A 26,417-nucleotide genomic window follows, 5' to 3' on the forward strand; every position below is an offset into this window, starting at 1 on the left:
CGGGGAACTCCTCTCTCCACTCTCGGCTAACTACCTGCGTGTAAGTAACTTAGCTGTTACTCTTCGTCCCGTCTCGCTCTTTCACGTTGAATATCACAGCGCTATCTGGTCCGGGTGATGGGTTCGGTGTTAAAAGGTCGATCGACTTCCACGGACAAATGAAGTCGGCCTGGCCCTCAGGTGTGTAAACACCTGCGGGGAGATTGTGTAGCAAATTAGCCGTGCACGAACCTTACTTATTTTCGCGACTCATCGTTGTTTGATAACCCTGTTCTATACATACTGATTCAGCACCTAAAGTAATGAAAGAGGTCCGAATAAAATTTTCTTTTGGACTCCGATTTCAAGACACTGCGCGTACTTAGCATTCTTTATATAAAATGTCAACATGTTTGGCAATCAATTTGAGATATTACTGATTGGTTGATGCAGCCTCTGCGTGCATAAAGAGGAACACCGATCGGGAGGAGCGTCCACGAAGAGCGCATCCATGAATTCCGCGTATTTTCTGGCTTGTCGAAAAGCGGTCGTCGTCGTCGTTGGGAGACTACCTTTTACAGCGTCGACAGCTGCGCGGACCAGAATCTGATCCCTTCCCCTTTTATTGGCGATCGCGAATCGCGACGAGTCCCGCTTTGTCCGTTGGTTTATCTCCCGCGCGACAAGACGTCTTCGAAAACGTCTGGCCGATGCCGATTCTTTCCCCCTACTCGGCTCGATCTCTTTTTCGCTGATTAACCCGATTCCTCCGGCCGCGGAACGCGACAAAGTGCTTCCTCGTTGAATTCTAAATGAGAGAGAAATCTTCCTTCGCTATCTGGAGAGTGACGTTCACGGTGCAGAAATGTCTCAGGTCCGCTTCGCCAGTGTACGCTCCCAATCCTTTTTACTTTACTTTTTCCAAGTGAAATCTTACCGGAAACGACAAGTAGATCTTCGTCTTACAGATAACAACTATGCTCATTTATCTGCACAATGTAAAATTATCTGCAATAAAGCTTGTAATACATAATCTCGTTTATGAATTCTCGCGAGAGGTGCATTAACATGTTCGATATCGCAAGCATACGCTCGCGGAGGTGATATTTCTCCGAGTCGCCGCGGACGCGGATATGGACGGGGTCGGCCATTGTATCCTGCTCATTAAATATTAACGAGAGTCTCAATTTCTTCATTTCGTTGATGAGTCGCGCCGCGCGCCATCCGAGGGACCCGCATATAGATTGAAAATTAACTTATATGAGCGCCGACAAAATATATGTAGGTATACAGCGGAGTATATACAGAACGCTGCACTTATACGACTCCGGAGCCTACAATTTACACGAGAGGTCCCTATGTTGGTATAACCCCTAAGTAGGAAACTCCTTGTTCTTCTTTTTCCCGTCGCTGCTCGACCTTCCTCCTCCTTATCCTCTGCTTCTTCCTCTTCTTCTTCTGCTTCTTCTTCTTCTTCTTTGAAAGTCGAACCTGCAGACTTCTCTCCCACCCTCGACCCGTCTCCCTCCGATCCGTTTACGCACGAAACGTGAAATCCTTAAATACCTAATTTGATGCTAATTAGAACTCGCACTTGCTCCACCGCGGGCCGAGTCTTCCGCGTGTGGCAGAAATCCGGCGAGGTACCCGAGATCGTAACGCGGTTATTGATATTTGCGAGAGGACACTCTTTCCGACACGCGATTGAAACGCGAATAAAATTCACGTTTCACGACGTCGGGTCCCGAATATCATTCGTACGTTCGTTTTGAACTTTGTCGGTGTCGCGTTTTCATAAACTCCTTCGAAGGGGGGGACAGATAGGATCTTAATTTGTGATTCAATTAAGAACGGGATGAGGCGCGTGGGATTTGGAATGATTTTTGTAACTTAGTGCAGGTATTTTATAATGTGCTTCCTCTTGTGAATGAACGACGATCGTCCTATCGTTTAATCTTGTCGTGCGATTCAGTTTTGGAATTTATGAATTACGTGCAACGTGTACACTCGTAGTTCGATTTTGTCTTAATTTCGTTCGCTGAAAATAATGTGGAGAATGAAACGGGAGCTTGTCCTTTCTTTTTCCAATGATCCAGATGTACGTAACTATTTATTTTTATATACGTATATTAATCGCTCTCGAATGCAGCACATTAATTTGTATCTATACAGTTTTACATAATTGGTTCGCTTTGTTTTCTTCTTGCATCGATTTTAAAACGCTGACGTACATTAAATCATCAATCTATCCTACACATGCCTAAAACATGCGACTGCCGTCAATTTCGCTGACTATACAGACTATGACCCCCCCGACTCAACGCGTATAGGTATCGGCTTTTCGGTCCGGGGTGTCGCGTGTCACAAAATATGGAAAGAAGTATGAAAATCCGCGATATTTTACGAGATGCCCATCGGCAGGTCGGGGAGGATATTTGAAAAGTGGGATTTAGAATTCCATTGGGACGATCTCTGGATCTCTCGTCAGCAGTCGATAAATACCATTTTCTAATAATTACGTATGACGTATATATATAAAAATTATAAGTTCTCGATCGTTACAAATAAATTTCTTCTACTCGTCATAGGAATCTTCTCGCTTCGTCAGTTCCAACGGAAACGATAATTCGTTTGTTTTTTTTTTTATTTTCTTTTCGCAGTTCTCTTCTTTCTCCATCGTTCTTCGTCGATGGTCAGATAGTAAGACACTCCACACTTAATATCGATCGCTATTCATAGGTCTTACTAAAAACATTCCGATCTATCTAACTCTTCCTTCTCTCTAATATACATGCCGTGTCTTCGATGGTCGAGTGATCGCGTTGCGAATCGTGCCGCTCGAATCCAAAGCCGTTCTATTCGTTCCTCAATCGATACAAACCCCATTTCTTTATGGAGCAGCGAAGTACGAATGCCAGTCGGAATTAAATTAAGCAGAATTCCTCGGAAACTTTGGATTCGACCGGCACTGTGTAAAAACAAAGAAACTGATACCTTAGCTACTTGTATGTACGTACGTTTTTTTTTTTTGGCACGAGGAGAGGAACGCCGTTTTACCACACCTGTCGCTCGTTCGTTCGCGATTCTCTAAGCCCGTTATCAAAAAGTGTCTCCGTCGACACGGTTACTCGGCTAAAAAGGAGGAGTGAGGCAGCGAGCCGAAGCCGGGCCGGCGTGCCTCAAAGGAAGCTTCCGTTCGTTTCGAGAGTCGTTCGAGGGAAGAATCAAACGTTGATCAGTTCGAGGAAACGAAATAATTCCTATATATGATAGTAACGTAATTGTACGCTCGAAGGGAATTATATCAATTACGTTGCGACCCTCGTTAGTGGCCGCGAGTCGAGGAACGCCGTTTCTTCGAGGATCGTTCGATTTCCTGTTCGTGCAATCCGGACCCGACTCGCGCTCTCGCTGCCGAGACAAACTATCACCTAGAATATCTTTGGTAATTCGGATGTGCATGGAACTATGATTATTATCACTGATTACTTAAACATAATCCGATTTCAGCTGAAACGTCGCGTCGTTCAGCGTGGTTCACGATTCTCAGTGAAACCTTGATCGTCTTCCGTGGCTAGCTCCCTCGCTAAATATTTCTGAGATCAGATCATTTGTTAGGTGAGGATAGAACCTGATACAGAGGATATTCGGTGTTGTCGGTTCGTTTACGCGCCGTTTTATGGGCCGTTGATCGATCGATCGTACGATCGATCGTTTTTAAGCGCGTTTCGCCGCGTAAATTGAACGGCCGTGATCGATGAACGCTCGTTTGTTCTTGTTACCTGTAATTGACGTTCGAGAATTGCCCAAGCATAATCGTTGAAACGCGCGTTTAACAGTTCGGCTCGAACGAATGCGATAATTGCCGTGATTTGACAAGCGCGCGGGGAGAGACCGTTTGTAAGCGATTAGTGGCTTGTAAACGTCTTCATTATCGCGTGTCGCTTATTAATTAACTAACGGATCAACCGGCAGGTAGCTAATTTCTTTATCGGGTCGACTGTGTTCCTTTCTGACGCTCTCAGAAACGATCTCGGAATTTTTACTCACCGCAGGAACAATCTAAAGTTCGACCAAGAGGTTTCTCATCCAAGAGCTCCTCGGTTCTTAACATCGTCGAAGAGGAATCGCGTATTCTCTTCTGCACTCGCGTCGTCGACTAACGTTTACCCGTTGTCCCGATGTAAGGATCAATCGAAAATGATCGTATCCCAGAGGAACACGAAAGTTGTAGAGTCGGGATCCCAAAGAAGGTACGCGGACGCGATCCTTCATCCAAGATGGCTGGAGAGGCTGCTGTAGCTGTCTTCCTCCATCTCAAGCCGTCGTCAATAAAGATCGGAGAACGAGACTTGGGAGGAAACGCCGGAATGTAGGTGATGAAGAGCGTGGAGCTCCTCCATCGAGGTCGACGGCATGCTGTTGCTGTCCCCAAGGATGCTAGCTGCCGGTCCCACGTTCGGCGAACCGCCGGTGTTCGACGGAACCGGCGTTCCGGGACATCCCACGTTGCTGGTAGTCGTGTTCCCTTCCTGTCTCATCATGTTCCGTCGCCATTTCGCACGGGCGTTTTGGAACCAGACCTGTGCCAAACCGAGAACCCGATTCAGGCTCAGTTCTCCAGTTTTTGAGTCGTTTTAAAAATCCAGTGCGAGCGTCGGTATCCAGTTACGGTAAACGGAATCGCGTCTCGTCGGTAATCAAAATTCGGAGATTTCCTTACCTGAAGCACCCTCTTCGAGAGTCCCGTCTTCTGCGCCAATTGCTTGAGGTCCTTTGCGTCCGGGTTCTGATTTATAGCAAAATAATTCTTCATCGTTCGCAACTGATGATGCTTGAAGCTCGTCCTCATCCGTTTCGTTCGCTGGCTCTGATGCACCGGGCCGGGCGATCCGACAGATGCTTCGTAAGCCGTCAACGATTCCATGGACGAGGACAGTTCGGTGGGGTGAAGCAGCTCTGAAACCAGATCGCTCTACCTGATTCGACGTGCCCTAGCTGTCATTCTCTAGAGAACTGAACGATTTAGAATTTGAAGCAGTGCGACAGATTTTTGTCGACGATTTTGTTGATAATAAAAGGTGGAACAAAAATTCTCAAAGGGGCGAAACAGATAAACCAAAAAAGAATAGATGTCGATCGAAGAACGACACATAAAATGGACGGTGGAAGAGAAAATTCCAACTTGATCAGCGATGAACGCTCGTGATCCATCAATCGGCATTAACTATCGGGCCTGCCTATCGAACGATTTGTTTTCCTTATTCCTCGGCGATAAAATAGACACGTATTCAGGTACGAACCTAATTTCGGATCGTAACGAAGATCGAACGACGCACATCTTCATCCCGAGAGAAACGGTTTATATTTTTTATTTAAAAGGAATCCTCAGAATTTTTTCAAAACGAATCAATATACGATCTCATCGACGAGGTATCCGGCAATGGTAGAAGCATGAGCTTCCTCCTCCGTTCTCATCCGTAGATCGCGATTCCGTCCACGGGAAGCCGAGTATAGCACGCGGTCGCGTACAGCGCGAAACGAATTTCCGCGCACGTAAGCGCGCCTGGATGGAATAAGAATAAGAGCAACTTCGGCGGACGCTGGAGGAAGGAACGACGTTGCATCGATGCGGTGTGTGGGACCGTTGAGCAGCGCCGTTGCAAGTTGCAGTTGTTGCGCGCCTGCCGGAGCGAAGGAACGCATCCAATAAATAAGACGACGAGGGTAACCATTGAATTCAATCGCAGGAGAAAGAACGGGTTCCAGGCGACGTTCGCGGACAGCCTCTGTGCTGCACGGTGCGCGCACGCGGAGGGACGGGAGGGAAGGCAGAACCCAGGCCAAGAAGTAAATCCCTGAGCACGTATCCGCCATTACTGTTTATTGTCCCGAACTTCCATTCCTTACGGACGCGACGGGCTGTTTCTCCGGTGCGCTGGCTGCTGGCTCGCGATCCAGAAAAGAGAAGAACAGCCACACCGATCGCATACGCGAGGAATTCATTTTGTCCAAGCGGGGTGAACGGCACCGATTCTTGTCGCAAGCTGATATCTTGCAGCATAAGAAGAAACATCGGTAACTGGATCTCAGAGAATATCGGCTGTCCTACGAGATCACTGGAATCGATATAAATCATCGCAAGCTCGGTTTCTAAAAAGCACCGATTAATACCAGACCGGGTAGGGAAAAAAATGTGAGGAAAGCGGTCGTGCTCTCCGATCAGTCGATTCCCAAACGGATCGCTTTCCCTAGAACCAGCTCTAGCGATAAACGAGCGAACGAGAACGCCCCTGCAAAAGGAATCCGCAAGTTTTTTCATCGGACTGGCCTGGTTCCCAAGGAGCCGAGTCTCCGCGTGCGACGACTCGATGAAATCCAGCGCGACCGACGCGAGGGGGATTTCGCGGACGGTTCTCGTGGTTCAAGAATGAGATTACAATTTGTCAGGTCCGGGGCTAGAGGCCGAAATCACGCGGATGGCACGACGCGATGGTACGGCGGACGGTTTGATGGCGAGGGCCGAGCCCCGTAGCCTCGCGGCAGCAGCCCGGGCAAGAAACTCACGCAGGCGGCATTATAGTGTTCGCCGGCCATTCTGCTGGCCGCGACCACGTATTGGCCACGGCAGCATTCTTTTCCGGCCAGATCGGCCAATCGATGCATCTTGCCACCGATACCCATCTGTCACTGTCCCTTCGGGGCCTAGCCTTTTCTCCTCCGATTCGATTCGAATCGCGAAACGTCTGCCTGAAATCCTTCGTTCACCCCATTCCCCTGTGCGTTCATCCTCGAAGACTAGTGGAATCTTATCCGAAATCGATACTATTTTGCCTATAATTACAAGACTACTGATCATCATATCTGAAATTGATCTAATCTGGTTAAACAATGAGAGAAACTTTTCTCTTAATCATTCTTCTGCCGACAATTTTAAGAAATTTTATTCTACTTGCTTGATCTTGCCTACGTAGGATGTAATGCCAATGTCTCTGGTTCTAAAGCTTAAACGAACAAATTTTTCAGTATCGCAAGAAGTATACCTGTCGGTGAATTCTCATTCTCAGGGGCTCAGAGAAAGAGGACGCGACGGGGGCTTATCGCGGTTGCAATTCCAACGATTTATCGAACGCGCGCCGCGCCGGCTAACGTCCAGACGTCGGGGAGATAGTTCGAGGGATCCGTTCGCAAAAAGTGTCCCAATTATATATAAAGACAATAAAACTGACGAACCAGTCGGTCGGATTCCCACCCCGACCCCAAGGCTTCTGGCCAACTTCATGGCCGATTTTATGGCTGTTGCATCGTAAATTTCGGACGGTAGCCCGAACGTGATCCCCGGTGATCGCGCGATGATTATAGAAAATAAAACCTGCGGCACGGCCTCTCGAAGTCGTCGTAAACATCCCGAAACAAATGAGACGTTCGGACGTCGAGCGATCTTCTTATCATCGTTCCGACGAGCCAAGGGTGTTAATCGAATGTTTACCGACCTCGTTTCCGAGTCGGTCGTCACGTTCGATTATCATATCCTAATGAATTAATCCTTTAATATCGTCCAAAGAAACGACCGGTGCAAACCGTCTTCCGGTGTATCGGGCAGGCCAGCTTAAAAGAAGTGGTCCAATTTAAAACAGCCGCGATGACCAAATGCGAGGCCGTGCCCACGAGAGGTCGGGATTATTTATTCGTCGACTCTCGAAAAGGAAAATCGGGTTGTGGCACATGTCGACACTCGGCGCAAAAACGGTTGACAGTCTTCGCGACGCCCTTACGTGACGCCTGAACCGAGGATCGATTAACCCTTTAATGCTGAAATTTTTTTGCGGAAAGAAAGCATTCGTGTACGCAGTGAACTGTAAGGGAGAACAATAGTTCGCAGCGGTTTTCTATATTAAACAGAAAAATTTGCAGCCGAAGAAATACCGCGCGCGTGCCGATGAGAGAGCGAGGGGCTAACAAGCGCGAACAATCTCTAAACCGATCCGCGAACCGCCTATCCTCGAAAGCTCGCACAAATGTTTGCACACCGAAGGAACACCAGCCATTATACTCATTGCTCGACAAATAATGCAACTCCCCCGACTAACCTGTGCTACGCTCGATTCGAGGGGATGGAGTGCCGAGAAAGAGTATGCGTGTGAGAGAGAGAGAGAGAAAGGTATAACTAGATTGTTTCTAAGCAAAGAGAGAGGAAGAACGGATGTATGTAGGTACTCGTGCACTCATACATACATTATGTATGCGCAGGTATACGCGTAGGTATCAAAGAGAGAAAGAGAGCACCACGTGTTCCCATGGTTTTAAGACCCGGCGTTTGAAAGCACGCGCACCCCCCGTTTACCATCCGGCCCAATTATCCCTCTGGCAACCCCGTTCCATCCCTCTCCTTACGCGTTCCCGCGTTGTTTCACCACTGCCAATTACACGTATTTGCGTCCTCGGGCTGAGCCGAGCCGAGACTGGATTCTTGTGAATTCTTTATTGTTTCGACTGTACGACGGGAGGAACAAAGGAGCCTCCCGAGCTGAGCTCCGCGTTTTTCTTTGGTCCCTCGCCTATTTCTCTCTGTCACCCGCGCGATTAATCGATCCGCGGCTCGAATCGAATGCGAATCGATGCCTACATCTCGGAATTCGCAATTCAATGCTCGTACCTAATCCAATCATCGTCGAAATAACAATGAACTTATCTAGAAAAACGATGTTTGATAAAAAAAAAGTATGACTCACCGAGGGCTCCAGCAGCCAGCCTCATGGTCACCGGCAACTCGGACCCGGTAACTTCTGACAGCTTCCTCTTCCTTGGCCGCCCTTTCTGCACCGTGCCGGAAGTGGTGATCGGACTCTGCTCCGAGGCGCTGTAATAAGCCGGAAGCGGTGACACTCCCGGCGAGCCGATGTCCTCGATGCCGCCGGCTGCGCCCGCGTAATCACCCGCGCAGCACAGCAACTCGTAGTGGGGTCTTGGAGGACCGACCAGCTTCGTCATTCGTGAACCTTGCTGTCGAGTATTTTCAAGTGGCGACCCTTCCGTTATCCGCCGAGTTCGATGAACAGTCGCGCGAACGCGATTCACGCTCACGCGAGAGGCGATTAACGAGACGAACGGGTTTGCGCTTCACGGGCCGCTTCACGCTCGGTCGGATCCTAATCCTCCGCGATTTCGATATCTCTTACGTGAAGAAGTTTATTTCTCAAGAATATGTAAACTGAATGCAATTTAGCTACAATGACGTTAAAATTAAATTTAAAATTCATACGCAGAAAAATATATTAAGAAATCTATATTTAAAAAAAGAAGGTGGGTTGCAAATAATAAGATTGATGTGTATCTACATAAAAAATTCTGCTCCCAAGTGCGTATGTCGATCCTTTTAAATTTCTCACATTATTCCTGTACGCTGGATCTTGTATAATTGAATATGTAGAATCGAATCGATCTCACGTAGAGCGGCGCCGCGACGTCTTTCCTTTAGGAGAGCGCGCGTCGAGCTCGATCCCCGTTTCTGAGAATTGAAAGAGACCCTGATTCAGCCGCCTTAGGAAGGAGCTGTCATTTAGCACCAAACCGATAATGAGTATCCTCTAGACTGTACGTCGACGCGGCTCGTATTTCTGTCACTCTCGTCATCAAACTCGTTTGATAACAAAGAGACGGCCATTCCGTAGACGGTGTAATTCGTAGCTCGTATTTCTCACCTACAGTAGACAAGACCGTCCCTCTGTCCAAAATGATCGCCCTTGTTCAACGGGGTCCCGCAGGATGCGCACGTGAAACAGGCCACGTGGTAGACCAAGTCTCTGGCGCGCATCACCAGCTCCGTGGCAGAGATCCCGGCCCGACATCGGGAGCACCTCGAAACGGCGAACAACCTGTGATATCGCAATTATAAAGCAGTCCATTCACGATTTCCGAATGTACTTTGATTTTCTGTTAAAAAAAAAACAACTAAGAATTGACCAGGCAGCAGTTTATCTGGAACAACAGTGGCTTCAGTAGAAGAATCCAGCGCCTGATCAGACACACGGATTCAGAGACCTATTGAAATACATATAATTTTCTCGCAATGAAAACCGTTCACTTATTCAAGAATGAATAGAATGAGTCAACTATGCGATCCATCTGGTCTCTATCCGACGATCGACCCTCTTAATACGTCTGAACCCCTTCGACTCGCCTTCAGTATACCAGTTGGATAACGCCTCGAGTAGGAGTAGGAGTATCGTCGTCGTCGTTCCGGGTTCCTTCCTCGAGTGGTCTCGAGTTCTCTCGATCACGCGTTCTTCGTAGAAATCCCCTAATTACAAAATCAACGATCCCGATCGTCGCTCGAATTCATCGATCCTCCCCGTTCCTGAGTTCCCGCGCGCGCGCATGCACGTGACCTCTCGTTGTTCGTGACCATCGGCTCGGACCAAAATCGGAGAACAATGCACGGGTTCCCCCCTTCTGGTTCGGCGTTTTTCTTCCACCGACACACCATAACGTCCGCGCCGCGGCCGAGAGGAAGAGTGCACGTTCGGAGAACGGGGTGGAGGCGGGATGTTGGAGTGGCCGCGAGGGGGTGTGGGGTTTCCACGAGCTAGCTTCTCGTATCGGTCATCGACGATCGAGGCGAAGTCACAGTTTTCGAAGCGCGAAAACCAAATAGAGACAAAGGGGGTTTGGCCTGGATATGGATCGTTGCATATTGCATGGAAGTCTACGTATTCTTCTCTAACGAACCTCCACCCTCGTCTCAAATCTTCCCGAGAATCGGCGCGACGATTTGATCTATGCATTTGTTGTCCTTTTTTTTCAATTACCGAAACTACTTCAAATCGCTTCAGTATTCTTATTTCATTCTTACCCAGACTTCTATTCTAATTAAAATGATTCGTACAGCTTCAATAGGATGATCCATCCATAGATATGCTCTCCTTTTGACATGTCGCTTTGTTTGCGAAATATCATATTTCAATGGGAAAAAGTTCCGAGAGGACTTCGACTAAAGCCGCGGCGTTCGTTATTCTTTAGCCAGGCAAAGAAACGTTTCAGTTTTCCCGTTGTAACAAGGCTTGCGTATAGGTACGAGCACTGAAAAATGTCTCATATTAGACACGAGGCCCCTTTGTTCCCTTCAATTATTGCGTTTGTCCCATCCCACGCACTGATTAGCCGATGATCACAGGATTCGAAAGCTTGGAACCTAATCCCTTTTTCCTTTCATTAAATAGATAACAAGGAGATGTTGAAAATTGGTACTATGAAAAAAAAAAACATCGCAAATCCTATTTCTTTTCAAATCGATGGGGCAAATATATTTAAATAGTAATTTCTAATTTATTTGATTTAATTCGCGAGAGCGAAGATCTGCGAGTTAGTCGACTGAGTAAGAATAAGAATTCTTCCGCGGTAAATAATGTATAAGGAATTGAATATTTAACACTGGTTCCTGACCGAAGCTCGTCAATTTAACAATTTCAGTCCGCTTGACGGGAGGAGAAGAAACGGCTTCTCACACTTTCGAAGACTCCGAGAAATAACGCATCGTCTGTTAACCGCGCTCTGAATTTCAACGAGGACACCTCGTTTTCATAAACAAAAAACAGAATACCAAATCCCCGCGTTTAATTAATGACCCCGTAATCGTCGGATTTTAGGTAATTAATTCCGTTCATCCACGATTCTACATTTTAATGTCTGAATGCGCTTCGTGCGCGTGTAACGAAGTCAATATAAAAGGAATTTCTTTCACTTGAATTTCTAGTTTCTAATTTGCTAACCAGTGCGTTTAATCCCGAAGTGAAATTCTGTGACAAGTGCACAATTCAAGTTTGAATTCAAAGAAGTCTTGAGTACAAATCGAGATTGATTAAATATATCATTGAAATCTAAAAGTTTAAACAAGTCTCAAACGGATCGAACTCGTGGTGTACTCGAAGAATAAAAGAAGCGACGACCGATGGCGGAAAGAGGCTGCTCCGTTGGAAATCGTGACCGCGTGTTTTTTATCGGGGCCGGCGTATCACAGCTGTGGAATTTCAGGTGCCTAGACCGAACCAGGACGAGCATCGGGCTTAGAGAGAGAGCTGGCCATTAGTAGACATTTTGTGTGGTCTGGGCGAAGTTTCGAGCGGGGTGGACACCTCCTATGCAAATTCGCGGATACCCCAATAAATACCGAAACGTGAAACCACCGGTGAATTCGGGATTTTGCATTAATTTTCCGCATCATCCGGATAATTCGATGTAAAGCAGAAACGATCGTTGGTACCTAGAATCCGGTTTTTGTTTCCCACAGTGAAAAGGGATTGCTCACATTTAACTATTCGCCGTTCTACTGTGTATAAATGAATCGGTCTTTCGATACGCGGTTCAACTGCAAGCGTCATCAGTGACAGTCAGTAAAAAATATGCATTTCGCAAGAGGAAACGTGATGACGCTGAAAAATGAAATTTTCTAGAAGTCAGGACGTAGTAATTCCGTCGGATCTAAAAGTACCCCTTGCAGCCCGGCGCGTAAGCAGCTTAAGACTACTTCCACTAACCTATAGTAATCCTCTTTGCAGTAGATGTTGCCGTCCCGGGCGAAACACGTCAACTCGGCCGCTAGTGGCACCCGGCAGTGGCAGCAACGAAGACATCCACAGTGCCAAGCGCGATCCGCTGCCCTCAGGTACCATCTTTCGGCTATCTCCCTGCCGCAACCTCCGCAGCCGAGGCCGCCGTCGTTGTTGTTGTTGTTGTTCTCTCCGGTACCGACGACCTGCTGTCGATTGCTGACGGCGCTATCCCCTGGCGGGGGCGTGCTGCTACCGCAACCGACTTCCTTCAGCATCTCGAATCGTACAACCGCGACCATCGGCGAATCATTCTATGAACAGAATGTACATTCCTCGTGTTAAACAAAACTTATAAATTACAAATAAATATCAACCACCAGTACATATGCGTTTTTACATAGCAAGAAGGGAATAGTCGAGGATGGTGAAGATTCAGTAAGTGTATTGGTGTTAAGTTTTCGGATCGTCATCACGGCGATGACGAACCTTCAAAGCTAGGGAAGGACACTTTGTCTCTTCCTTGTTTGACTGGGACAGAGTAGGTGGAGGTGGTGGAGGAGTAGGAGAGGCGGCGGACCGCATTCATTCAGGACACTTCTCAGCGGCGGCGCACGCAAGAACCGATGAATGAAAACAATTCGTGACTGCTGTCCCGTTAATGAATGACTCCCGGGGCCCAGTGGCTCTCTCTGGTTTCGAATCCGGCTGCGAGCTAATTAGCAGAAGCTTGCGGGATCGCCACAATAACTCAACGTCCTTTACGAGCCGCCCGACTCGCCACGTGATTTCCGTAAGTTAAATGGAAGGTGACACGGCGTCGCCGTCGAATCACCTCGTACACCTCGTTTCTATTCTCGCCAAGGTGACGCCCCGTTTTGCTGCTACCTTGTCACGGACGTATTAGCTCGACAACGCTGATTTACAACTATTATACACTTGTTCTCATCCCGTTTCTTTTTTTCCCCTTTGCATTTCATGTTTTGACGTCCACTTCGAGAAACTGGTATGCATTTAACAAATAATGATGTGCATTGGATCAGACAGCAATGAGACCGCTTGATTTCAGATACAATCGTATTATCTAAAATAGCTTTTAAAAGCTGATCAAATCAAATTTGTCTATGAAATACTTTATGGCTTTTTTTAATCCATTGATGCTATTGAAACTCTACTCACATATTTAATACGATGCAACAGAAGTAATTTTATTGTCTAGAATTTCGCATATCATGCTATGAATTCCACGACAATTTCGATTTCAAGTTTTCATAATTCTTGTATTCAATTTGTTAGCTTACCCGAGTGTACGATTAATTATAAACGATAGCTGCGTGTGTCCCTCCGAACGTTCGACGTTTTCTTCCGGCTGCTGTTCGTCGGCCGTCGCTTCCTATCGCAGCGATCTCGGAACCAGAATTTATTTCCTTTTCTTCCTCACTGTTTCCATCCAAATGGGAACCTTGAATCACGAGCAAGAATTTGTTTTAAATTTCTTACGGTTGATCGAAAGGTACAATTTCATCGGTCGGATTCCGTATCTCGAGATCCGTCGGAATCAGGATAATCACGCTGTTGGACGATTGAAACAAACTGTCTAATTTTCTTTAAATGAAAAATCATTACACGTTTGATGCGATGTCAAAAAATTTAGAAACAACGTCGTAATCAATGATACTCAAGTGATAAAAATAGTTTAGCCATTTTTTATCATAGCGATGTAATCGCTTTTTCCAGATAACAGTCACTTAATTTCATGATTACACAATCAATTATTAAAAACACAGTTACTATCTTCAGTCCAGCCAGACCAAAATCGCACAGACTTCACTTCGTAAGTCCCACTATAAATCCATTACACGCACAATTTTACGGACCATACCCAGTCTTTGTTCAATCGTCCAAGCTTGTACACTACCACTAATGACTCGCTGGTATACCTGTGACCCAGACCAATGTCCAGCTTCCTCGATCTCCAAGTCCGGCAGTTATCACCTGGTTCCGTAGCTCATCACCAAAAACCGGCGTGTAATCGCGACACGGTCACACGTTCTCGCGCGTCGCCGCGACGACGGAACCTCGTAACCGGAAGAGACGCGAGTCAACCGAGGAGGACCGGGGCGCCCGATCTTTTCGTCGGACGTAGAGGGAAAAAGTCGGTGCGCGCCGCGGGTAAAACGGGAGCAACAAGGCAACGGGGCAGACTTCGTTCCGCCGCGAGGGAAGCTGCTCCTCGTCGGCGCAATAGTGTACGATCCTGGGCTTCCTAGCCAGGGCCAGGGGCGGACGTCGGCATGGCAAAGATAGAGGGGTTAGACCCCGCGTGCACCGACGCGTCGACTCGTCGCAACGACGGGGTGGGGTTTTCGGACGGGGTTGTAGAGGGTGTATACCGACGCTCGGACGGTCGGCGTTTGCGCGCAACCCCTACGTCCTCGCTCCCCCAGTTCGCCTACCCTCCCTCGCAGGTAGCTCGTCGACGTCGTCGCGAACGCGAGCCGCGTCGACGTAGCTTGTCCAGTTCGAACTCCGTCGAACGAAAGACGGGAATTGACTCCAAACGACTTGGAGGTATACGAGATCATGTCATCGGGCCTGTCAGAATTTTGAGGGTGAATTTCCTTATCTTACCTCTCGACGTATCAATTTTCAGCTCACTTTCTGCATTCGTTTTATTATTAAAAAAAATGCTGTGATAATTACAATTTCTAATGGAGAGTTTAAGTGCGCATGTCTGCCTTGCACCGTCAGGTAAATTTAGAGATGTTGACCAGCTGTATCCGACAGATAATAAAAAGTCCCACTTAACCGAGCAGCTTGACGCAGTCCGTAGAGGCACGAGAATGACAGGTGTAGAAGAGCGACGAGAGGCGTTTCGCAGCACTCGAAACGACGCGACGACGCGGCAGCGCGTGTTCGTTCGAGAGTAGCCGAGCATCTTGACGCGTGACAGACGGTCCACGATATCAAAATCGTATCTGGGAAACAGATTTTTCGTTCGGAAGCACCCGACTCGAACGGTCGGCTCGTACAAGCTCCTATAGCTCGCAATTTGTACCCGTGTATGCGTGAGGGATGCGTGAGTAACTATTCGCGTGTCACGTAATTTCTCTTTGGGCGTCGCGTCGCATCGGGCTCTACCCTCCGCGTACTCCGCGCGATTACAAATTAATTGAGAGTGAAACGCGAACGGTACCGGTAAACGCTTTGAAAACGACGCGCGACCGGGGACTCGTGGCGCTAATCATGAATAATGAATGCCAGACCGCTTAGAAACGCGCCGACGACCGACGCACGCGGTTCGCGTATTTCGAGACCGATAATCCTTTCGAATTTCTGGAAATTAAAGCATTAATTCTGTCGCGACTGCTTCGATTTAATCCGAGAAACATACGTTGCCATCGCTTAGGGAAAACGATTAAATAGGTAGACACGGGGAAGTTGGTAAATGTGACCATGCAGAATAAATATCGTTAACGGCCGGTTGGCTGTGATTCGCCCTCGTTTCCGGAGGACGTCTGCGAGATGTCAACCTACTTCGTATTTCGAGTTCCACCCTCCGACCTGGCCCTATTCGATATCTGAAGAAGTCGCGTCGTCTCGAAAATATTCGATCCACTCGAACAAGAAGATGCGATCTCTGTCGCAACCCCGTTTCAAACGACGAGAAAAAGGAAAATGAGAAACTCGAAGAGCCCTCAATCAAGCTCTCTCGCAATCTTGGGGCTTACGAGAGGAGCGTAAGACGACTGGAAGCAACCCCGTGTCGCGCGCGGAAGAGGGTGTCGTCCCGAGGGTTGAGACTCCGGGGACGCTACGTCATATCGATCAGGGACTTTCGAAACCGCCTGGCAAACGGCTGGAAGCAATATTAACGAAGAAGAAGACGAATACTAGGTCTATCTCCTCTCTCTCCCCTCCGATCGCCCCACCGCTCTCTCGTCCCTCTTGCTCTTACTCTCGGTGTACGGTTCTCGTTATCCTCGTCGGATGTTGGGGATCGGAGGGGAATACGGGAAGGTGCACTAACCCCAGATCCGAAAGCAGCAACCTCTCTCTGCTAGGCGCGGCCTTCCGACGCCCGCTCGATAGAAACCCGACCGGTTCCAGCCAATGGGAGTACCAGACGATGATAAAACCGTCGTCCGATTGGTCGACGTACTATTCAGACTGACACCGGTGCTGATGGGAAACGGTGAAACACGAGTCCCTCGGAGTTGGAGATGGAACTGGTCCCACCAGCAGCATCCGCTTCCTCGGCGTATCCTCCTCGTGCCAGGACAGGGAGTCATCTGGTGGCCAATGTCAGAGATCTCCTCCGACGCCCGACGTCCCGACGATGATTTTACATCGTCGTCGAGATCCTAAGCTTCAAAACGCGAAACATTTGAAATTGTAGGAACTCGCCGGAGTTATTGGCTCTTGAGGAATCATATTTCTCCAAACAGTCACCTCTTTTCTCTAAGATTCTCTTGAAATAAATTAGCTAACACTTTATTTAATTATATTCGCATCTACTTTACAAGTGAATCATCGTGACAGTAAGGAATCGTATATTTAAACGTAACCTTGATCAATTTCCAGATATTGCATCCGGTAAGATCTTCAAAATTTCATAAGCTGGCAGAATTTCAAGCTAAATTTGTTACGCTCGAGAACTTGTTTCATCTCCACGTTCTTATCTCCAACAAGAAAGGGAAATTAATCGATGTAATTAAACCGTGGCATAATCTGATGGCTTCCTCAACACTCTCCTTCTACTACTCTCTAAATGCTTGTGTCTTAATGACCGACCGCCGAAGATTATCTTAGAGTGGATGAAGCTTCATTCAATCCCTCAATTGTTCGCATTAATATCACACCGTACGATGCAAATATGGTTTATCTAAAAAGTCCTCAACTGCGGAGTCCCAAGATTCTGAAAGAATCGGTAACGGATCATCAGGGTGCGGGCGGTGGTTATGTAAAATACGGTTCTCCGCTCTCGCTATGTTATCTGCCGGGTGCAAGAGTAAATAAGTGCAAAGATATAACGGTTAATTTCCGTGTTAACCGCGTTTTATCGCAAACGTCTATCCAACGGCGAGCCGCCCAGGCAGCAGGATGCCGCCGGGTTCTCCTCCAGTGTGAATCTGGCCTGTAAGCTCCTCGCACCGACACGCACACGCACAATGCTTGCTGTACTTATACCGTTTGCGCGGACGTAGCTACGCGGGTACAACACTTGGGCAGTGCCCGTCGATCGTGTGCACGCACACCTGTCCACGCGGGTCCCCCTGTTCCGATCACGGAACGCGTGTTCCACGCGGTCTCGCGTGTTCCTCATTGCGTTCGCTGCGAGCTTGCATCTCGCGCTCGGAACGAGGACGGTCGCAGACACCGAGAAGGAGAAGAAGAAGAAGAAGAAGAAGAGGAAGAGGACGGCGGGAGGGAGAAAGAGGTAAAAGGGTGACGGCAAGGGAGAAGGACAGAGGGAGGGGCGAAGAGGGAAAACGGTCGGTGCTCGTTGCGTGCGCGTGTGCGCGTGCATCAAGCGAGTATATTTATGTGCGGCACCGTCACGTGTGGGGAAGGATCGTAGATTGCGGGTCCGGGACACACGCCGGTGTTGGTGAATGAGGCTGACGTGGATAAATGGTGCGTTTCCTCGCGGGAGACGTATACCCGGTGATCTTCCGGGCCGTCGACCGTCTCTCCTCCTCTCTCCTTCTGTCCCTCTCCCTCTGTTTCGCGAGCAACTCGGCCGATCGGTCTGTGCCACCGAGAACTCTTCAGGAAGCGAGTCGCCTCGATGCTCTTTGGAGGCTCCGATCGCCACCATGAACCGACGTACCATATCGCCTGGGAGGCTCGCTCGGTGCTCAGATTGAATTGTTAATAACGGGATGGATCTGCCAGCTCGTGGGAGAGCGAATCTTCAGATTGGAACTCTGAATGAACCGGAGATAACGTTCGACCGTGTTTCTCGTCTTTACGTTTATAAGAGAAATCTGACAAGCCTTCGACGTACATCGCGTGTCATCGTCGTATAATCTGTCCGATAAAAGTTTCCAAAAAAAAAGCTGAATTATAATAAAGAATCTCGTAGGGAGATGCGTTTCGATGCATGACGTAACGCATACCGTTCAGACACAGTGACCACACTGGACGGGGGCTCCGATTTCATTCAAGTCCGTGGCGCGAGCCGAGGTAGAACGCGGGAGACGAGGAGCTTTCACCGTGGCGCGTTCGAAATTTAATTAATCCGTCCGCCATTCAGGGAACGGGGCATGGGCAGAGCCACTTCATAAACGCGCTCGAGTCCGCGTGGGCGTTGAATCGGATCTCGAGAAAGATAGCGATCATCCGTTCCGCGTTCGCGTTCGGGTTTCCCTCCAGTTTTGCGGATACTGTTAACTCCAGTCTTCGGGTCTCATTGTTCCGCGGCGATACACCGGCCTGTCAGGCGAAACAGAGGCCGATGCTTGGCAACGAGACCACTATGCGGCCGGGTAGGGGTGTCGGAGGAAGGCGGGAGCAGGAGGTAGGAGGAATAAGAAAGCAAGGCAGGTCAGGCAGCGAAGCCAGCGAGAGGGTTATCTGATCGCGAGCGCGCGAATATCTTCCCTGCTTCCGGCGCCCAACCCGTGATTACCGCGTCGATTGTCTGCAAATGGAAGCTGAAAAAATGCATCTCGCATCTCACACTCCGCGTACAAGAAAAGCGTAGTCGAGCTGCGCGTTCGCGCGAACGATATCTCGGCGGCGATCGTCTCCCACCTGTTCCGACGCGTTTAAGCAATCGACCACAGTTTCTAGTCGTGTTTTCTTTAATTCGATCGCATACCGAGATTCAATTCTTTCTACCTTCCGTTACAACACCGTCACAATGATTACTATGTGAACTTATAATCAACATTTATTATAAATAGAACGAATTTTATGCATTTATGGAAAAATTTTAACTGCAGAATTCCAATGTCAAATCGTGATTCAAAAATAGAATTTTCATTCGTATAGCTAAACAGCTTTGAACTAAGTTTCTGCTCGATCTTCATCGATCGACCTAGAAAAATGAAAGTACAGAATTGGCTTGTTGACTTATTTTCTCTGAGTTACGATTTCGAACGAGTTTAGAATTATGAGGAATAAAATACGTATCAGTAAATCTAACAAAAAAAAAAGAACGTGAGTTCGCACGCAAGAAAAAAACGTATCTAGATGCATATAAACCCACCGTTCTCCTATTGCATAAATATGGATTATTCTCGACCGATACCAGAGTTACAGTCTGTGAGCATGTCGAGTTTCAACGCAAAAATAACCCCGATGCAAAAAAGAAAATACGTACAAGAACCTAAGTCGAATGACAAACAAAACAGTTAAAGAACAATAATTCAAATATTAATATCGTAACATTCTATTGAACTCACATTTCATAGGAACATAAAAAATGAATCGGAGTATTCATAAAATAAAATTCTGACGGGTTTCAATTACCAACGTCACGATTCGAGGGCAAGAATTCTCATCGAGACACTATCGAGTCGAGCATTGGATCATTGAAATCGGTCCGTTCTTACGGGGAGGGAGGGTGGATAAAAACGTGGCATCATTATGTAACATTGGGACGACGCAACGGGTGCGGAACACCACCGGAAACCGGTACGGGCAAATGAAATTATAAAACCGCCATAAGAGGCGTCACGCGTTTTTCCCTACAATTTAACAATGTGGCTCGCGTTTCCATGCGACCGCAGCCGTTAACCGGCAACCATTTATCACGCGTTTGCGTCGGAGAACACGTAATACCCGTAAGGAAATCGACCACGCCACCCTTCACAGTTTTTTCTCCACATAGCCACCGTTTATATAAATGCGAACAGGAAAGAAGCTGAATAATCTATTACGCTGGTCGCCGTATTAAATTTGCAATCTTTCCCCGCGCTTCTACCCATAACAGGAATTATAAAAAAAAAATCGTAATTAAAATTTTAATGGGTGCAAGCAAACTCTCGATGAGACAGGCGAACGAAGTTAACAAAGAGATGATTTTAGCGAGCGTATAGTTTTCCCGTAACGATCGAGGAAGAAGTGTATTCGTGAAAAATCACGTGTCACGTTGAAAACGCGAATAAGATGGAGATAAAGAAGAAGAAGAAGAAGAAGAAGAAGAAGAAGAAGAAACGCGGACGGAGAGGTAGGAGGTAGAGGTAAAACGCGTTCCGACGGCCATAAATACGCGTCCTTCCTCCGCGTTTTTTCTTTCCGGCAGCTTTCCGCCATATTTATGACGGTGAAACGACTCGATCCGGCGACTCGACCGTCTAGGCGGGGTAAACCCCGTAGGAATGAAATCCTCGTTACTCTTCTGGCTCGGACGGTACGTACGCTCGGTGTCGAGCATCCGGCGTCGGCGCGATTTATTCGAGCTTCCGTCTTTATCATCGACCAGGATCACCCGGGGTGAAAGAGGATATAGACCATAACCGCTTCGCGTTCGCTCGCTTCCTCGCGCCTCGGATCCCGTATCCTATTATATCGTGCGCGAAAACCGTCTAGCCGATAGTGGAAGGGTAATGAAGAAGAAGCACGAGAGAGAGAAAGCGGGGGAAGAGAATATAAGCGCTAACTAAGACTCATTAAGAGGCTTGATGATAAAGTGAGTTATGGCACTCGCGGGGAATCGAGACCGTTCCGTGAAGTGTGATTGTATGTAACAGTGTTTCTGGCTTGCTGCACCCGCGCCTTCGTTATTTATGTCAGTCAGCCTCGCGAAAATCTAACTAACCGATGCCCACAAATGGGAGTGGAACTTTACGAGGATGCATCGTTCCTACATTTGTTCCTTCTCAACGTAAAGCGCGTTAGGTTGATTTAAACGTGCCATCAATATCGATAAGAGGCCTTGCTAACATCTTCAACGATGCGATACGTGACTCGCCGTGCAACGTTAATATTTTCATCGTTGTTTTAAGTCCTGTTGACACCCTTGCCTGACGAGAACGATGCGAGGTATCGGCCACCCTTATCAGTTTTCATCTACATCTCGATCCCCGTCCACCTGGTGTCGTCTGTCAGAAGTCCTCGTTAACGACGCGAAACGGGTGGATCGAACCGTCTTCCGATGACAGCGAATCGACGGGCGGATGGCTCGGACAAACGGAAACTCTCGTCGAGGACAACCCCATTCGGCGGTTCGTCAAAGAGGACAAACGAGGATGTCGTGCGAAGGAAAAGTTGACGCGAGCCAACGCGAGTAGTCGTCGGCGTCCCTCTGATGTCTCTGCCCAAACAATGGCAGCTTGTATTTTTGGTTGTACCGTTCGAGGTTCGTGTTATTTCTGCTTCGAGAGTAAACTCGTGGTAGTTCCTCCGTCGGTTCCACTGCGATTGTCTTGCAATTACGTTTTAATCACAGAAGTGGTTTCGGGGGTGAGTGCAATTAAAAAGCTAACGGCGGATGTCTGCGTTAATGATTTTATTAAACTTTCGTTACGCGAATTACGTATCTGTTTTGATTCGTCGCGAGAACGTTGAGCCGCGTCATTAATAAAATGAAGACGTCAGAAAAATATGAAGCCTCAGTTTTATTTATCGCTAAAGCTATTTACGCTGTCCGGGAATATCACGGTCGCAAATCCGAGGTTTTAGCTCTGGTACTTAACCGATTCCTCGTACCTAATCGTGGCCGGGGAATGGTTCCGGATCGTCATATCCTTCGGCACGATTAAAGGACCGAGGACTTTTAATCCTGGACGAGCCGAGTCAAGATCCAGTGGACGCTGGACGGGAATACGATTCCAGCATAAAGCGACGACTTTATGGTTATTCGACGTACGATTCGCTGACGGGTTCACTTTGTGGAAAGACAACGGTGCCTCGCAGTGGAAGTGGATGAGGAACAGACGAAGAGGCGGAGGAAGACGATGTGACGAGGAGGAGAACGAGGACGACTTCACGAAGGACGACAAAACGCAGCAGCCACGCCGGTTTTGCTACCTGAACGATGCTTGCTCCCAGCGCGAGCTTTCTTCTACATACCGGGTGTATCGTATGAAAGGAGTCAAGATCTATCAGCTTCACTTCAATTCTATTTTTTATATGATTCTTTCCTCAAGGTCCTTCCATTTAAAATTGTTTTCGTTAAATTGCGTCAGTAAATGGAAATTCGTTTCGATTGAGAATTTCTCTCGTTCCACGAGCCATTTTTTAAATACAGAAAGGAAGAACTTATGGAATAAACCTTCAACTTCACCGGAAGGTGTAACCATGAATCATCAAGAACTTCAACGTTTCTCATTTCTTGTAAACGATGTTCCCCACGTATCAAATGATTTTTATGATACCTGAACACGTTGTTATTATTTCGTGGCTTACTTAAACACGCTTTTAATACTCCCGTCCGCCGGTAAAAGCCTTATTCGCGTATAAATTTAAAATTTGTATCCGGATTTCAAAGATGTTTATCGAAATTACTCGTTCGTACATTATTTCATGTAACTTCTCGAAGAGAAGAATCGATATCGAGTCGATGATCGATCTTTCCTCGTGGGAGAAAACGGAGACAGTACACCCCGTAGAAACGTGAAAGAAGGAGGTTGTCGGTGGCGCGCGAGAGAGAAGCGCAGACCGGGAGAGAAAACGTGCGGCGGTGTGCCATGGAGTTGATATGTGGCCATTGTGACGGAATTTTGATAACGACAGCGAACGCCACGGGGCATCCCGCGGCGCTACCCGCGATTCGGACGTCGGACATAATTCTCGTAAAATCCTCGGCTTTATGGTAATGTCCCCCGTCTCTCCGGTGCAGCCTCTCCGGTCAGCATCGAATTTTCTCCCCGAACCGGCCTCGATGACGATTTTTTTCTTATCACGATCGGCCGCGAGCTCCTGGATGATCCCACTGGACCGGTAATAAAGTTTTCAGCTTCTTCGCTCTTTTCTACTCGTCCGAGGTTATCAAGTATTATATCATATCAATATCGTAAAACCGCGGATAGCATGTAACCGTCGTAAAGCCTGTAGTGGAACGTCCCCTCCTACCCGACGGAAGAAATCTTAACCAGAAGATTTTTCACACGACGCGGCAGAGAGACAGAATCTTACCGAAATTTCTCACAAGGTCCCAGGGCCGTTAACGGAGATAAGATCTCGCCGAGGGTTTTACACGTAAACGCCGGAAAGCCGCGCGTTCCTAGCGACTCCGGCCTCGGCTCGTCTAACCGCGGAGGTATCAACTTCATCTTTATCATCGTCGTTACAACGTCGCCGCGGGACGTCGACCCTTCCGAGGCTCCTAAGTTCTCCCGGAGATAAGCACGAGAGCGAGATTAAAAGCCGCCACTGTGTACCCTCGCGTTTCCATTTTCCTCGACGTATGGGGAATTAGTGGAACTCTAACAGTTTCGCTTAAACGGTATTCGCGTCGCCCGATGCTAATCTAACGCGTCGCGCATCTGAACCGTCGGAGTCTACGATCCTCCAGGTGTCAGACTCTGTGAGCGACGATAATTTTTTAGAAACGTCTTCATGCTCCGTTGAGATTTTATTTAAAATCACAGATTATGGATCACCGACTATAATTTTCTCTAAGAGGTTCGAGGGAGAGGTTCTAAATTTTCAATGGAATTTGAGTAAGAGATTACGTCTCCGGTGATGCGCCGAGATAGCTCACTTTCATATTTCGTATGTTTCCTAATGTTTCTTGGAAAAATATTCCATCGTAACGCACGAGCTTTCTCTATTACGTTTCTTGATCTTCCTTTGCATCTTTAAGTATATTAATTTTCAACATTCAAAAGCGTACAAAAGATTTGAAAGAAACGATTTGCAATGAAGACGTTTAAACGATAATTTCTTGCGTCACCGTTGACGTTTCCGTAACTTGGTTTTCCTTTTTCCTACGTTCCGCACGGCCGCTGCTCCGCAGCGACGGGGAAAAGTCGCAGGGGCTGATTAAAAGGCCGCTTAGTATGCTCGAGGCAGGGCCACTGATAAATAGCTCCGCTTCTTTCGTGTTGGCAAAAAGCTCGCTAGCGCCACGAACCCATTCATGCCGCCATACGGAACCATATGTGGCGTTGTCCTCGCCTGTTACACTTACCACCGGGATTCCAGACCCACGGGAGTCTGTGTTCTCCTCCGGCAGAATTTACATTCTCGCCGAGATCCTCCGCGGAGTCTTAAATTCCAGCTTTGCCTCGCCTCTTAAATCGCTGCCGAAATTGTATGAGATTAAATTAGCTGCTGCAGAATTTAGATTCTTTGGCGTGCAAACATTTCTACAAGGCCTGCATTCATTATATAACAATTTGAAGCTTCCTTTAAATACAATTGCGATGAAGTACGGTCGAGAAGAAATAGAGGGGTACGCGACAAATACGTATAACCGAGTTTCCTCGAACTCCTCCCGATGAAAGCCAACTCGTCGATTCTGAAATAAATAAAAGACGAGGAGAAAGCCCTCGGTTTCCCGTTCCTTGCAACCACTCTATCCCGACATCGGCAAACAAGACGCGAAGCACGAATTGAAAGAATCGTCGCGTTTGACGCGGTCGTGGAAAAGCGGGTTTCCAAAGCCGTCTGGGTGAAAGAGGCGGCTGGAAAGTCGAAGCGGCTGAAAAAATGCGCACGAACCACGCGTGAAAGAGACAGAGACAGAGAGAGAGAGAGAGAGAGACGAAGAAAAATAAAACTCAACGCGCGGCTTCCTTTGCCGGTCGTTTCATTCGCCAAATTGAAAGCGCAGTATTTTTTTTTTTTTTTTTTTTTGTTTTACGAGCGAGACTTGACCGTCTCTGTACGCTCTACACTCCGCAGCCCATCCTCTACTCCACACACATTGACGATTAAAAAGAGTGTTATGAACTGCGCGATAGGGTGAACATCCACCTACGGTCGAAAAAGGGATGAGCGAGCGAGCGAGCGATGGAAGTTTCATTGGAGTCAATAATTAAAATGCATTCGTGTACAACGTGAAATATATATTATGGTAGAATCGTATTTGTTTCTAACAAAAATCACGCGAACAGAATGTATCGACAAAAAGGGGTTGGCGAGGTCCCAGTGAATACAAAATAACATTATACGCGAGACAACGTGGCAGAAAAATCGTGGAGCAACCGGATGAACCGACGCATAAGAGAACCGACTCGTGTTTCCCCATCTAATTGGAAAGCGCGGCAGAAAAAAAAAGATTAGCGTGGCATAACAATGCTTATCTTCGCATGATCTATACTGTTTTCCAGCCAGCCTCTGAACACTCCCTGAAATACAATTATAATCCTGCGGGCGAAAAAACAGCGGAGTCGAACTCCTCCGGTTCTAGCGGATATTTGAAATTCTTTAACGAGACGAGAGCACGGTCGATTTCTAGTTAAACGGGCATCGCGGCAGCGGCGCGCGGGTTAATTCGTTCCACGTAGAAAATAAAAGATTAGCAAAATTCCTTGGTCGCAGAGAGATACCCCGGGATAGATTTCCAATAACGCGTGTAGAAGTCGACCATCGATAATCTCGTTCTGCTGGTTTCGTCTTTTTTCCATCGCGTCGGCCCTCGCCCCGCTCTACGCCCGTCCCCGATCGTCGATTTCTTACGTCGCACCGGACGTATCGTCTCGACGATATAGTACACGCGATAAATCATCTCGTGTTTCTCTCGAACGATCGAGACCTCGTTCAAGGGACATCGAGCATTTTTATTTGACAGCGGCAGCCATGTAGCGACTTTCCAAAGGCTACGTGCGCGGTGAATTAAACAAGTGCGCGTATCCGCCCTCGGGTGAGCTCGTCGCGGTCAGCTGTTCCCGATAGAACGACAGCTTATTAAAAAGCTGTCTTCTCCAATGGGACGGAGGTTCGCTCGTGGGAAGAGTTTTCCGCCGGGAAAATTTCGTGAGAATCGACACAGTT

At 47.7% G+C, this 26,417-nt stretch overlaps 1 protein-coding gene across 1 annotated transcript; it reads right to left on the reverse strand.

Annotated features, from left to right (window-relative positions):
• Window positions 1-2,070: 2,070 nt before the first annotated feature.
• Window positions 2,071-14,929, reverse strand: LOC108622739 (LIM/homeobox protein Lhx9). Its single transcript, XM_018020816.2, has 7 exons — window positions 14,465-14,929; window positions 13,826-13,986; window positions 12,513-12,838; window positions 9,681-9,854; window positions 8,712-8,944; window positions 4,703-4,938; window positions 2,071-4,562 (listed from the first exon to the last, which is right to left on the reverse strand). Exons 3-7 carry the CDS (start codon window positions 12,824-12,826, stop codon window positions 4,308-4,310), a joined length of 1,212 nt encoding a protein of 403 aa, XP_017876305.1. The 5' UTR covers window positions 12,827-12,838; window positions 13,826-13,986; window positions 14,465-14,929; the 3' UTR covers window positions 2,071-4,307.
• Window positions 14,930-26,417: the final 11,488 nt, after the last annotated feature.

The sequence above is a fragment of the Ceratina calcarata genome, unplaced genomic scaffold (assembly GCF_001652005.2).
Source record: "Ceratina calcarata isolate Rehan_Ccalc_2016 unplaced genomic scaffold, ASM165200v1 scaffold235.2, whole genome shotgun sequence".
Classification (NCBI taxonomy): Eukaryota; Metazoa; Arthropoda; class Insecta; order Hymenoptera; family Apidae; genus Ceratina; species Ceratina calcarata.

Coding starts and splice junctions, on each gene's coding strand:
- LOC108622739 (XM_018020816.2), bottom strand. CDS start 12,826: ATGGTCGCGGTTGTACGATTCGAGATGCTGAAGGAAGTCGGTTGCGGT. Junction 8,945..9,680: donor GACGGTCTTGTCTACTGTAG/GTGAGAAATACG, acceptor CGGTCCTCCAAG/ACCCCACTACGAGTTGCTGT. Junction 4,563..4,702: donor TCTCGAAGAGGGTGCTTCAG/GTAAGGAAATCT, acceptor GGTTTGGCACAG/GTCTGGTTCCAAAACGCCCG.